At 37.9% G+C, this 15,612-nt stretch overlaps 1 protein-coding gene across 8 annotated transcripts in view; it reads right to left on the minus strand.

The window, feature by feature from the left end:
* Window positions 1-5,346: 5,346 nt before the first annotated feature.
* Window positions 5,347-15,612, minus strand: part of MCU (mitochondrial calcium uniporter) — a 188,238-nt gene continuing 177,972 nt past the window's right edge. For all 8 annotated transcript variants that reach the window (XM_057734639.1, XM_057734638.1, XM_057734641.1 and 5 more), the window contains 2 exons: window positions 8,702-8,818; window positions 5,347-7,317 (listed from right to left, as the gene is read on the minus strand). In XM_057734639.1, the coding sequence (XP_057590622.1) occupies window positions 7,240-7,317; window positions 8,702-8,818 (195 nt within the window). In that variant the 3' untranslated portion in view covers window positions 5,347-7,239. The remainder of the gene's footprint in view (window positions 7,318-8,701; window positions 8,819-15,612) is intronic.

Here is a 15,612-nt window from a genome sequence, read left to right on the forward strand (position 1 = left end):
CTCTTATGAAGATTTTTCAGTACTGGTTGGGGATTTATCAGAGGAAAAGGATGAGTGGGATAAGGTGTCCATTGCTCTGGCCTTGACCCCAGATAGAAGCACTGCTTTACGCTGTCAACAGAGTTATTTCATTGATATTTTTCTTTAGGGAAAAAAAACCCAACAACAAACCCTTCACAATCCCTCATCCTCCTATTGTTTTTTTCTCAAGACTTCCCTGCAATGAGGCCCCCAGTATCTTATCCAGAAGGGAACTCTAAAAGAGGGACATCCCCTCACGTCAAAATCTTGTTTTGTAACTTCAAGAATTGATTTCATGATATTGCAGCCATAGCATTGCATACTAAATGAGAATGGGATAAAGCCTAATTTTTGGAAAAGGTCTTTAGAAAATGTCTTGTTCAGGTGGTCAAGGAGTTTACAATAGCACACACAAGAGTAGTAAGGACAGGTGTGGAATGAGGACAATATCCCTGAAGCAAGCTTCCAAGCCTGCTTTATTATGGTCTTTGGTATCAAAACTTTCTAAAGAAACAAGGTTTAAGTTGTGTTGGAGCAGCAGTATCTCATGTTTTCATAGTGCCTTTTTTCTCCAAATTTAAAATGGTTTAGTATTATTTATCTCACTAATTCTCACACTAAGGGGTAGGGGCTTCAAATTAGGAATTACTCATTACATTGACAACACTGAAAAGTAAGTGACAAAGTTTACTAGAGTTTCATTTTTAGACAAAAGAGGGAAAATGTAGGGTCCTGTATATTCCATGTTACTAGATATAACCTTAGTAATTAGAGGTTTGGAGTTTGCAGGCTTCCTGACATCCTACAGTGCATAGAATCGGCAAGCACTATTACTGCAGATAATGTGATGGGAAGGATAAAAAGAAGGGTAGAGAAAAGGATTTTGTCATTTGTTTTGTTTTTAAGTACTATATTAAACAAGGATCCAAGTGAAACCAAAATTTTTCTCTCCTTATCTTACCTTGACCTGATGCTTTGGGCTTCTGTTGTTCCTAAACTTTCCTCATCTATGCTCCTTTTCCTGATAACTGAATTTCTAGTAACTGGGAAAGGAATATTATTGTCTTTAGAAAGTAGTCCCTAAACTTGCCTTCATAATCTTTTAGCACATTTTCTTACTACACTAAGTAGCATTCAAATTTACTCTAGGGTTTCAGTTCAATTAAACATTAGCGCTTAGTAGCGGCCAGGTAACATGCTGGTCACGGGTATTTGACAGTGATTAAGGTAAAAGTGGTCCCTACAAGTAGAGTTTACAGTCTAGCGAGGGATTTCCATTGATTTAACTTGTAGTTACCTACATTATCACTAATGCTAGCAGGACACAGGCAACGTGACTATTAGCTTATTAAACTGCAATCTGATAGCAGCAATGGATGCCTCTGGGACTGAGGAACAGTTTCACTGAAGGGTAGTGCTGTGAAGTGGCAATGGTCTTCACAGAGAAAACAAAACCCTGCAATTTCCTGTCTCTGAGAAGCCATCTGACTGCTTCATGTGTGTTGCAGAGAAACAGAGGACGTGTGCATGAGATAAAACCAGATTTGCTGCCAGGACTGATGGCCAGAGTCAAGGACTTTTACCAGATAGCCCTTTGCTTCTGTAAACAAGCCTTCCCAGGATGGTAGGATTTTTTTTTTATTCCTATTTTTTCCTTTTTAGTTGACCTGCCCTTTCATTCTAATTTCTTGTGATGAAAAATTTCAAATATATACAAAGTAGAAAAAACAATAATGAGTACCCAGCTGCAATAATAGTTAACAGTTTGTCGATCCTATTTCATTTATACAGCAGCATGCATTTCTAACAAACGGCCTTTCTTTTTTGCATAATCCTATTATCACGACTATGGAAACTTGCAATAATTCTTTAATATCATCTAATACTCATTCCATATTTAAATTTCCCTCTTCGTCGTTTCAAAAATTTCTTTGTATTGCTAATTTGAGTCAGGATTCAAACAAGAGCCACACATTGCTTGTGGTTGGGTCTCTTAAATTCTTTTAATCTATAACAGTCCCTCCACCCCCCCCCCACCCCACACCATGCTATTTGTTGAAGAAACCCAGTCCTTTGTCCCATAGAATGTCTCACATCCCGGGTTTGGCTGGCCACTTCGTGTGGTGTCTTTTAGCTTCCCTTCTCCCACATTTAATGTTAACTCTTGTTCGTATTTTCTTATTTTTCTAAAGTACGTGCTATCAGAAATTAAAACAAAAATACTCTGGTGACAGTGGATGAACTTAATGCACAGGCGGGAGTGCTGAAAGTAGATCAGTTAGGAGGTGGATTAACCAATCTGCTCTTCAGGAGAAATCTGTGCTAGAATAACAATTTGAGAACTACCAGCATATAAATAGTAAATGAAATTGGGGGAGGGGAATGGATGAGATTATTCATGGAAAATGGGATCCAAGATGGAACCTTGCAGAAGCCTCATATAAAGATGTGAGCAGAGGAAAAGGATGCTGCAAAATAGACTGAGAAGTAGTCAGAGATTTGCAGAGAAGTAGTCACAGGAGCTGAGGGCAGGTTCAAAGTGGAGGGATTGCTCAGTGGATGACACGTCTATAAAACATACATAAATGAAAATCTATAAAGTGGGTCATTTTATATTCAGTAGGGTTTGTTAAAATTAACCTATACATTTATCCTAAGGAAATAACCACAGAGTGCATTTTGGAAGACAAGGGTTTTGGACTTATTTGGGAGAGCAACGAACTAAAGGTTGCTGGAAGTGATAAAAATGAATTACAACCCTTAACATTTTTGGTGAAACTGAGTTCCAAAATCTAAGAAGTTCTACTTTTCTGTGAAATCTTTCCAGACAGATTTTTAAAATTCAACCTATTTGTTTTTGTAAGCATCTACTATGTGCTTAGCACTACACCCTCATAAGCAAGATACAACAGTACATACAAGTAACATGATCTCTATCCTTTCCATTTACCATAGTCATCGTACTCACCAATCCTCACTCAGTGTGGTTTTTCTATCATAGGATTCACTGATGAGCTGTGACACAGATGCCCTCCCTATGCCTCAGTTTCCTTCTCTTTAAAGCAATGATTTGATGAGGTCAACGGTTCGAATCAGAATCACCAGGAGCGCTTGTTAAACACAGATTGTTGGTCCCACTCCTAGTTTGATTGAGTAGGGAGTGGAGAACTTGCATTTCTGGAGATCTAAGTTGCTGCTACGGGAACCATACTCTGAAAACCCTTCTACTTTTTCCAGCTCTAAAAATCTGTGATCTCTTAGCAAAACTGCATTACCTACACTCACTAATGGATTTAACACTCTTCATTATTCACCAGAGCCTAACAGGATGTTGTGGAATATGTAGTTATTATTTGCCTTAAAAATTTTTTTTTAGTTGGAGTATAGTTGACTTACAATGTTTTGATAGTTTCAGGTGTACAGCAAAGTGATTCAGTTATACATATACATATATCCATTCTTTTTCAGATTCTTTTCCCATATATGTTATTACAGAATATTGAGTAGAGTTCCCTGTGCTATACAGTAGGTCCTTATTAGTTATCTATTTTAAATATAGTAGTGTGTACACATTAATCCCAAGCTCGTAATTTATCACTTCCCCCAACGTTTCCCCTTTGGCAACCGTAAGTTTGATTTACAGATTTGTGAGTCTGTTTCTTTTCTGTAAATAAGTTCATTTGTATCACTTTTTTATTAGATTCCATATATGTGATATTGTATGATATTTGTCTTTTTCTGTCTGACTTACTTCCCTTAGTATGATAATCTCTAGGTCCATCCATGTTGCTACAAATAGTACTATTTCATTCTTTTTTATGGTTGAGTAATATTCCACTGTATATATATGTACCACATTTTCCTTACCTATTCCTCTGTTGATGGACATTTAGGTTGCTTCCGTGTCTTGGCTATTGTAAATAGTGCTGCAATGAACTTTGGGGCGCATGTATCTTTTCAAATTATGGTTTTCTCCAGATATATGCCCAGGAGTAGGACTGCTGAATCATATGGTAGTTCTATATTTAGTTTTCCATACTGTTCTCCATAGTGGCTGTATTAATTTACATTCCCACCAACAGTGTAGGAGGGTTCCCTTTTCTCCACATCCTCTTCAGCATTTTATTGTGTGTAGGTTTTTTGATGATTGCCATTCTGACCAGTGTGAGGTGATACCTCATTGTAGTTTTGATATGCATTTCTCTAATAATTAGTGATGTTGAGCATCTTTTCATGTGCCTTTTGGCCATCTGTATGTCTTCTTTGGAGAAATGTCTATTTAAATCTTCTGCCCATTTTTTGATAGGGTTGTTTGTTTTTTTGACATTGAGCTGCATGAGCTGTTGTATATTTTGGAGATTAATCCCTTGTTGGTTGCTTTGTTTGCAAATATTTTCTCCCATTCTGTGGGTTGTATTTTCTTTTTTGTTTATGGTTTCCTTTGCTGTGCAAAAGCTTTAATGTTTAATTAGATCTCATTTGTTTTTTTTTTTTTTTTTCATTACCCTAGGAGGTAGATCAAAAAAGATATTGCTGTGATTTATGTCAGAGAGTGTTCTGCCTGTTTTCCTCTAAGAGTTTTATAGTATCCGGCCTCACATTTAGGTCTTTAATCCATTTTGAGTTTATTTTTGTATGGTGTTAAGAAATGTTCTACTTTCGTTCTTTTACATGTAGCTGTCCAGTTTTCCCAGCACCACTTATTGAAGAGATTCTTTTCTCCATTGTATATTCTTGCCTCCTTTGTCACAGATTAGTTGACCATAGGTGCGTGGATGTAGTTATTATTTGCTGAATGCAAACAACAGCTTAACACTTTCAATCTTATCTTCTTAAACTTTACATATCTTACGGATGTATGTTCAGTTGCTGTGAGCTGCCAGGAGGCAGGACCGTAGCTGTGGGCTTTTATATCTCACAGTGCACTTAATGTAGACATTTAATACAAGCTTTTTGATATGCTTTCGATAGACTAGGCAGCATGTGATATTTTCCCATTTGGTAATCATCATATATTTGATACAAACTCTTAAAATAATGAGTATTTGATCTCAGTGCTGTCCTCGGCTCTATCATGGTTGTAGAGGTCAGTGAACCTCTGGTGGCTCTGAAAAAGTAGGAAAATACTGACCATTTGAAGTTTAGGAAGAATTCATGAAATGCCTTTTAAAAAATACAGGCTCCAGGAACAAAACAATTTCAAAACGGTATTTTTATAAAAGTTAATTTTAGAGGTAAAAACCTTCCCACCTTGAATCAGATGAAAATTAGCTTGTTTTTGTTTCTGATTTTGGTTGTTTTGCTTTAAAGAATGAGATGCCATAGTTCAAAAATTGAATAAGTATTTATTGTTCCAGAAGGTACATTGCTTTTTATACATATTTCATAAATGATACAGGATTTTACACATGTTCAATATTTTGCTATTTGTTTAAAGGACATTTCTCCACGCCCTCCCCTCTCTTGCCTCCCACACACCCTGAAAGGATTTGCTCATTGCACTGTGCTGTTTCTTCTTAAAAACCCTGCGTACAAACAGGATAAATGGTTTAAAAATAATTCACACAGAAATAAATGAGGGAAGGGGGTTGAACGACTGGGGGATGGGTGGGGAAGGAAGTCAGAGGAGGGATGGGAAATGGAGACATGCATTCTTTCATTCCATCATGCCAGTGGAAGGGGTGGTGGCAGCAGCAGCAATCCTGGCTGGCCTTCAACCTCTGCAAGGCACCTGGAGTCTGGGTTTGTCATTTAAAGTGTTTCTCTTCATACACAATGATCCCAAAGGAGGAAGAAAAAGAGAAAGAAACCCCTTGCCACAATGAGGAGGGATGAATCATGTGAAAGAAAAAAGCCAATCAATCAGCTGCGTGGCAAGCTCCATCATCCTTTCCATCCTGCCCCCACAGTATTTAAAAACAGGATATTAGACACAGATTCCTTTACTTTTCAAGTGCAGATGTCATCTGGAAATATGGTAGAAAATATTTTGATACAGTATAAGATTAATTCCTCTTTCTCTCAATTTAAGATAAGAAAAAATAGGGTGAAGAAGGTAGGTTGAAAGAAGCCATAGAAATGTATTCCTGTATAAAGATAAATTGCACCCTTTGAGATCCACACACTTGATTTACAATTACTGAAGTGGTGGATGTGGGAGGGCTCACAAACAGTGTGGAAATGTGTGTCCTTCGAGATTAACAAAGCCTCCAGACAAGGCAGTGCCATCTGGGTGGCCTGGAATGCTGTCACACAAACAGATTAACAGCAATGAAACTATTCTGGTTCTGAAATGGCTATGATTTTTAGCCAATTTGTAAACCTTATATCTTTCTGATTTGGTAAAACAGCTAAACACTCCCCCTCTGGCTTGAGTCTGGAGGAAGAGGTGAGTATCAATGGGATAGTTAAATAAAGGAGGGAAATTTGTCCTCCTTTTAAAGATTAATTAGTAAAAACAAAACAAAACAAAAAAACCTCATGCAGTGTTGCCAATGATTTCTAGATAGTGATCCAGAGCACTTAAATATATAGACATTTAAGAAGGTATTAAGGGATAATCCAAAGTATCAATTATCAAACAGTCATAAGTTGGTTCCAATTATCATATGGATAAAATTAGTGTACCAACAGGTGTGGGTGGTCAGAAATGGGGCACAAACAGGAGAGATTCCTAGCAACTTTGCAGAGACGGAGTCCAATCTAAAATAAATGCTAATGACATGGGCTCAGACTCTGTTTGCCACCCACATATCTCAAGGATTTACTTTTCTGGTATATTTATTTACTACTATGTCAAAAATAAGAAAAGTTAAATTAAAAAAAAATTAGAGCTGAGTGGGGTGCTGGTGTGTTACTGTTTTGCTGACTCTGCAAAGAAGATGCAAGAAACAAACACCCCCAGCAACGTTTTCTTTTTGTGAATCTCTCAACTGTAATAATAATGCATCATTTTCATCCAGAAACTGAGATGCTTGATTAAGACAATATTCACTAAGCCCTTTCAGCTTATATTCCACAAAGCCTGACCGTCAGATTTTAACATTCCTTTCTTCCCTAAGATCTTTTTGTTTTTGTTTTTTAATTAAAGGTAAAAATCCTCTACCCCGACACGGCTCCCAGCTTCAACGCATGGCTCCCACCTGCAATGCTTTAATTAAAAAGGCCATAGTTATAAACAGCTGTTCTTTCTGCCGGGGTTCAGAGGCTCTCTGTAGATCAATCTTTTTCACCAATTTGTCGGAGGGGCAGGTGTACTTGTAATGGGTCTCTCAGTCTCTTAAGGTCCATTTCTGCCTAAAATAGAAACAAAAGGTGAGAAAAACTGGCTAGTCACGCTTTCAATGATATTACTATCTCCTGAGAAAAGGAAATTGTCTTTCCTCCATCACTACCAGTCAGAGAAATCATCTCAATCACTCTCAAAGTAAGAGTGCCTCAGAGGCAAAGAGCATTAAAGGCACAGGACAACAAAGGGGGACAGAAACAGAAGTCTGTCCTGGCAGTTTCAGCTATCAACAGACCCCCCAGAAAAGGTGGTGCAGTCAACAGAGGGCAGGACTCAGGGGCTCAAGAATGTGGGAGCATCTGATGCACCTTGATGGCGTTTCTCCGGAGAGAAGCCTCTTCACAAACCTTGGCCTGGAGCCAGAATTTAAATTTATGCTCCTCAACACTTTAGTTACTTGTCTAGTAGTTGTTTAAGTTTTCCACTAATCAGTAATTTTTAAAACAGGGATGTGCACTCAACTGTAGCACTTTCAAAAGTCACACGTGCTTGGGCCTTACCCCTGAGGAATTGGATTAATAGTTTTGGGGGGGGGGGGCTGAAGCACCTATATTTTTAATAGCTCCAGAGACAATTCTGTTGCATTCCCTCCAGGTGACAACCACCACACAGAGTGACAGAAGACAAGAATTCACTTAGGCCAATTCACTTAATTCAGAAAGATGAATAGCCTATTCAAAGCACAGCCCTATCACCAAAAAGGGACAGAGAAGGTGGAGAAGGTCCAGAGGAGAGTAATTAAACATTAAAGAGAATGGAAGGGCTTCCGGAGGTTTTAAAAAATCTCTAAAGTCATGAAATACTGTAGAGAAAAGGAATGAGGATTTCTTCACCAAAATCAAAGATATCAGAGAGAGTGGGAGGCACAATCAGAAAAGTGAAAGAGGTAGCTGTTATGAAAAGTAAAATATCAATCTTTTTAAAAAGCATCTTCTACCTCAATAACCTCTGACCTGCACCTGGCAAAGATTTCTACTAGTCTCTGTCTTACCTGGACTTTAATTTTCCCCCACTGCTACCACACATTTAGGTGGGAGATCTTTGGGTCAATTGTAGAAAGATTGAAAAAAGAAAAGTGAAAACAGACAACTCTAAAGAAACAAAATGTAAAAAAATAGGTTTAAAAATTTCAATATGCTAGTGTCAATAGGATAGATAGGACCCATCATCTTTTCACCTGCTTATGTTATCAAACTTTCTGGAGAGGTTTCCATGCTAAAATAGTCATTTTTATCAATTGAGGAATAATTTACATATGAAGAAGAGCACTGGCTCATTTGTTCCGCGTTTACCCATTCAAGTACCGTGACTGCAGGTGATGATGAGGAGGAGGAGGAGGATAATGCCATACAAGACCGGGCTTGGATTTATTTTCATTTTTGGAAAACTTACCTGAGCAATTGCATCTTTGAGTTGATTGTATTTCTCTAGGTCAAAACGTGACTTTTTGGCTCCTTTATGGAAAAATAATAAGTATTGTCTGTCTCTGGCTTCGGGATAAACATATTCCTACAAAAATAAAGAAATTAAATTATAGTCCTTGGCACACTATCTTCACAAAATAAGCATTTACTATTGATTACATTCAACACACATGAACACATATAATGATATACTACTGACGTGCTATGTTAAATATCTGTTTCTTAAACATTTTTTATTGCAAAACACACACAGAAGAGTACACGAAACAAATATGTACATCATAAAGAATCATCATCACATAATAAATGCTAATCATCACCAGATAAAGAAAACTGAATACTGCCAGCAACTCAGAAGCCCCCTTCCTGCCCCCCCAACTACTAACCCCTCCCCCACCAAATAATCACTATCTTGACTTTTATGGTAACTGCTTCTCTGCTCCCTTTACAGCTTTCCCACTTAAACACACATTCCCCTTGAGCTCTACAGCTCAGTTTTACCTGTTCTTTGAATTTTATAAAAATGGAGTCAGATAGTATGCATTTGTGTATGGCTACTTTCACTCAATATCATGTTTGTGATACTAGTCTTTCACATGCAGCTGTAGTCTGTTCATTTCCATTGCTGTGTTATATTCTATTCTGTGGCTACATCACAATTTATTTATCTGTTGTACCACTGATAGACTTTCGGGTTGTATCCAGGTTTTAGCTGTTGTAAATAATGCTGTCAAGATCATTTCAAGAAGATCTTCTGCTGGGTATAAACCTATGAGTGGAAAATCTAGATCATAGGGTATGCTTGTGTTCAGATTTAAGGAGTGGTATCAAAATGGTCGTACCAGTTATGCTCCCATAAGCAGGATATGAGAGTTGCCATTACTTCATATTCTTACCAATACTTGGTATTGCCAGTTAAAAAAAAGTTAGGTAGAAATACTACCTCACATTTTTGGGGGGGTATATCTAGTAAACTTATTTTATGATTATTTTCTCTTTTTGGGAAGCTATTATATTTATTATGCTTTTTTTTTAATTGAAGTATACTTGATTTACATTACATTAGTTTCAGGTGTATAGCACAGTGATTCAGAGATATATATGAGATACACACACACACACATATATACACACACACTTTTTCAGATTCTTTTCCCTTATAGGTTTTTACAAAATATTGAGTGTAGTTCCCTGTGCTATACAATAGGTCCTTGTTGGTTACCTATTTTATATATAGCAGTGTGTATATGTTAATCCCAAACCCCTAATTTATATTATTTATATTACTACCTCATATTTTAAAAATACCTTTATTTGAGATACCATACAATTTACCCATTTAAAGTATAATAGTCAATGCTTTTTAGTACAGCCACAGAATCATACAGTCATCACTACAATAGATTTTTAGAACATTTTTATCATCCTCCATAGAAACCCCAGGTCCTTTAACATCACTTCCGATCTCCCTCCACACGTCCAGTTCTAGGTTGACTATTAGCCTACTTTCTGTCTCAATAGATTTACCTATTCTGGATATTTCATAAGTTGAATCACACAACATATAGCCTTTTGCGTCTGGTTTCTTTCAAGCTCTTCTATTTGCAGCATGTATCAGTACATTATTTCTCTTTATTGCCAAATAATATTCCATTGAATGGATGTGCTACATTTTATTTATCTGTCAACTGACAGACATTTGGGGTTTTTCCACTTTTGGGCTATTATGAATAATCTTGCTATGAACACTTGTGTACAAATTCTTGTGCGGAGTCAGGGGTGTACACCGTGTGCAGAAGAGTGAAGAATGGAGAGAGACAGGAGGGAGCAATCATGCTGGAAAGGTCGGTTAGGATCAAAGGTAGTGGAGGGGTCGTAAAAGGGTGGCCCGGAGAATGTGTTCAGCCTTCAGACAAGTTGTCATTGGGACCAAAAACTGGGAGCAATCTAGAAAACCTCTGGAGTTGGGACTCTGGTAAAGAGTCAGATCAGGCCAGCCTGTGCAGTGGCGTGGCGGCTGCTCCCTGTGGGCGGGAGATGGCCCGAGGCCCCCAGGTGCCCTAGTTCCCACTCTGTTGCCTCAATCCAGTCGACCTTGGGTTTGTGACCTGAGATTTCAAGAGACTCGAAGGCCAACGAGGGACTTTGGGATTGCTGTCCCAGGCTCTGGGTGGTCTCCGGAGGGATTTGGGTAGGAGCATGACATGGAATCTGAGAGCTTTTGTGGACAAGTGATTTGTTTCAGGCAGGTCAGCAGCACTTTCTGAGTTGCTGCCAGCGGGCACTTAGATTTTTCTGATGATCGAAATGGTACTAAGTAGAGACAGCTTTGGGCTATATTCCCTATGGTGAAGCCAATTTCTAGCAACCCCAAGATCTCTCAGCCCTTCCCATTTTCCACTTCTGGCTGGCCTGGTTAGCTGGTAACTCCCAGCACGTATCCTCTGAGAACGATGTCGGGGTAATAACTTGGCAAGATGTGAGTCACAACCGCCAAGTGCCGTAAGACATTAGATTCTCAGGAGCTTTGGTTCTATGAGTCAGTAACAAAGGAACAGCAAGGAGAGGGGCTGTGTCATTTCCTCTCTGACTTCCTTCTTCCTAGGATGGGCCCGGGGGTAGGCCTCCAGGATCCAGAGATTGACAATCCAGGATTCGTAATGGCCACAGAATAACTGGTTCAAGGTGTGACTGCAAATGACTCCTGGAAAACTAGGCTGATTTGGGACCAGCTGAAGTGAATAAGTTAAGATCTCTGTGGTCCAGAGATTTACCCTGAGGGTCCATAACCACCTGTGATTCAGAGCCCCCAAATCTGTTGGGATTCTGATTGGGACTGCACTGAATTTAATAGATCAGTGTGGAAAGAACTGACATTTTTGCAGTATTTACTTTTATTTTTTAAAACAAATTTATTTATTTATTTATTTATTGGCTACACTGGGTCTTCGTTGCTGCATGTGGGCTTTCTCTAGCTGCGGCGAGCGGGGGCTACTCTTCGTTGTAGTGCGAGCACTTCTCATTGCAGTGGCTTCTCTTATTGCAGAGCACGGGCTCTAGGCGCATGGGCTTCAGCAGTTGTGGTATGCGGGCTCAACAGCTGTGGCTCATGGGCTCTAGAGCACAGGCTCAGTAGCTGTTGCACACGGGCTTTTTTGTTCCTCAGCATGTGGGATCTTCCTGGCCCAGGGATTGAACCCGTGTCCCCTGCATTGGCAGGAGGATTCTTAACCACTGCGCCACGGATTCTTAACCACTGCGCCACCAGGGAAGTCCTGCATGATTTATTTTTAAAAGTCATTTTAAGTTGCATCTCTTAAAAAGTTTAATTTTGTAACCATTTGTGCCTGGCATATTGATATGCAATTCATTTATGTATATTGACCTTGTATCCAGTAACCTTATGAAACTCACTTATGAATTCTAACCAATTATCTATATATGCTTTAAAATTTTTTCTATGTACAAAATCTATGAATCATGCCAGTTGTTTTTTCTTTCTGATATTTTCATCCTCTGTATTTTTTCTTGCTTTCTGCCCTGGCTAGGACCTCTTGTTCAAAGTTGAATGGAAGTGGTACTTTTACCCTCTTCCCAGACAATGAAGGGACATTAGAACACTTTGAGTTCACTTCCCCACTCCAGATGTACACGCTATTGTTGTATGTTTTAGATTTTTCTGTATTTTAAATTCCATAAGAGCTTATTACAATTATTTTATAAATTTGATATTCATTTAGATTCACTCACAGATTTACCACTATCATTGCTCTTCATTCCTTTTCTTTTTATTTTACATCTTTGATAACCTTCCTTCTACACAGAGAACATTCCTCTAGTATTTCCTTTTGTACAGATCTGCTGGTGATGAGTTCCCTGTTCATTTGCCTGGAAACATCTTTACTTCACCTTTATTTTGGAAGGATATTTTTGCTGAGTATAGAATTCTAAGTTGATGATTATTTTCTTTCAACACGTTGAAGATACCATTCCATTACCATCTGGCTTTCATTTCCACTGCTGAGAAGTCAGCTATCTAACAGTGACTCCTTTGAAGGCCTGTCTTTCTTTTTTTCCTTTGGCTGCTTTTAAGATTTCTTCTTCGTCTTTGGCTTTTGCAATTTTACTATTGATATGTCTATATGTGGATTTCTTTTACTTTATATTGGTTGGTATTTAATAGAATTCTTAAATCTATAAATTAACGTCTTTCATCATTTTGGAAAATTCTCAGCCACCAGCTCTTAAATATTGTTTCTTCCCTTCTCTCTCTCCTCTTTCTCTCCTCTCCTGTGATGCTAATAAAATTTAAAATGTATTAGGCTTTTTCACTCTATCCTCTGTATCTCTTACCCTCTCCTGTATTTTACTTCTTTTTGTCTTTCCATACTTTATTTTGAATGGTTTCTTCTGATTTATTTCCAGGTCACTATCTCTCTCTTATGTCTAATCTGCAGTTAAATCCATCCATTAAATTTTATTTATATAATTTTCATCTGTTTTTAAAAAAATCAAATTATCTGCCAATATTCTCAGTCTTACCTTTTATCTCCCTGAATACAATAAGTATAATTATTTTAAAGGTTATGTCTGCTAAATCCAGTAACTAGATCTCCTATCTGTATCTGTTTCAAATGTCTATCATTTCTATAGGTATTTTCTTATGTATCTGCTTATTTTTTATTATATGCTTAACTTTGTACTTGCAAAATTATTTGTAGAAATAATGTAAGGCTTAGGATAATGTTATCTCCTCCCAGGGATGATTAATGTTTTCTTCTGCCTGGAAACTGTGAGATTAGTACTCTGGGATTACCAGTGTTCTAGGACTACCTCAATCCAATTTATAAGACTGGGATGACTGAAAGATGAGCTACAGTCTCTGAGAGGGCCTACAATAGGTTCTTCTGTTCTACACTAGTGGCCTTTAAATTCCAAACCAATGTTTCATCCCACTTTAGCAATCCCTGGACATGAATCTCTATGACTTTGGTCCTTCTAGGTTATCAAGTATGACTCAGCTTCTTGGCCTCTCAGCCTTACCCTATTTAATCATTACAAAACCTGAGAGGAAAAAGCACATCTGAACACCAGATTCACCTTCCTGGAACTTCTCTTCTTCTGGTTCGTGGCTGGTAATTTTTGCTATCTTGTTAGCTCTCTAGAGTCTACAGGCAGATGTGTTTTATGTTTTGTCTAACTATTTTAACATTTCCTAATGGGAGCACTGTTCTGATTACCTAGTATGCCATAACTAGAAACAGAAGTAAGTATTTAATTATTGATGATGACAGATAACGAACAAACAGTAGTTGAAAGGGCTGTGGAAGCTTTTTAAAAGTGGATAGAATCGTGGTCTGAATCAAGTAATATCGACCTAAGGGACAACTGTTGGATTAAAAACTTGAGGGAAAGCCTTCTACTTTCATCTAAGTTGCTATTACTAGGCCACTTGACTATCTTTGCTGAGGATGTAAATGTACACACTGATTCAATTTATTCAGCTCTATTCTATGCTTCCTCTTTTGAACAACAAACATTTACTAAGCAACTACAAGTTAGACTCTATTCTAGAAACTTGGTGATTTGATAGTAAGCGAGAAGAGATACACACAGAGCTTGGTTATGAAGGAAAGAGAGTCAGAGAGGGAGAGTTTGATAACATAGGGAACACAAAAAATATACTGCACTAAGACTCTGGAAGGGGGTAATGGGATTAAGAACAGCTGGAAGAGCTAGCCCTGAACAGGAAAATGTCACCTCTTATGTGAATTTAAGGAAATAGTGTGAAAGTGGTTACGGATAGTATTAAACTCACAGAGTTTAGGAATTAGCAAGATTGTATCTGTTAAGCTCAATTTTCTAGGAGAGGTAGGAGGCAAAGTTAAAGGTGGGATGAGGAGCTTGATGTGAAGTCTCAGAATAACTAATGAGGGGGTTATGGGGAAGAAAATCTAATTAGAAACACAAGCAGTGGCCCAATCCACAGTTTTACATGATTTTTCTCTAGCAACGTTCATTTATCAGTATAGGATAAATGGCTAAATTTATCCAAGAGTAGTTTATAGAGTACATATGGTGGAAAGACAATGGAGCAGAGATTGAACAGGATGACAATATTATCTAATTTGGACAGAAAAGGAAGCAACACATGAGGAAGGTGACAGAAAAAAGTTAAGAGAGATGTCAGGCGCCTAAAGATTTAGGCATACTAAATTATTAGGCATACTAATTTTTATTACAAGTAGGTCCTGAATGGCCATTGATGTAGTTTGCTGGAGTAGAATATAAATGCTGGGTATTGGAATTGAGATGACAAAGGGTATTAAAGGCTAGGCCAGTGTTTCTTAAGCATTTTTTCATCGTTGTTCCCTTAAGTTGCCTTTTGAGATATTTTTTCCTTAATTGCCCCTCCTCCCTAAAGAAGTTTTAATACCACACATATACTGTGAATCTGTTTATTGAAATATCTAAGATGTTTTACTTCCAGGAACTAATTTCTCCCCCTTGAGGGTAACATTCCCTTTGTTGAAAATGCCTGGGTTAGGGTGTTGAATGGTGGTTTACATGCTTGCTGAAGTAACTTTTCTGAATGGCAATTCTTATTGTCAGGCTCCTTTTCACATGATAGAAAGTGGTACTCAGGTCTCACTGAAATATCAGTCAGTAAAATTCAATCCACTTGATTTTATGATGTCAAGGAACTTGTCATCTTATAAAAATTCTTTGGAACTTAATATACTTTTGGAATATATTTAGGTTGCTAATAAAGACTCATTCAACCGTTTAAATGCTGTTGAACAGGCATTTTGCTTCATAGGTGTTAATTATGGGTACTGATATGGGGAAGAATATTTAACATGAGAAACTATTTACATT

Source organism: Hippopotamus amphibius, chromosome 5, assembly GCF_030028045.1.
Source record: "Hippopotamus amphibius kiboko isolate mHipAmp2 chromosome 5, mHipAmp2.hap2, whole genome shotgun sequence".
NCBI classification, from domain to species: domain Eukaryota; kingdom Metazoa; phylum Chordata; class Mammalia; order Artiodactyla; family Hippopotamidae; genus Hippopotamus; species Hippopotamus amphibius.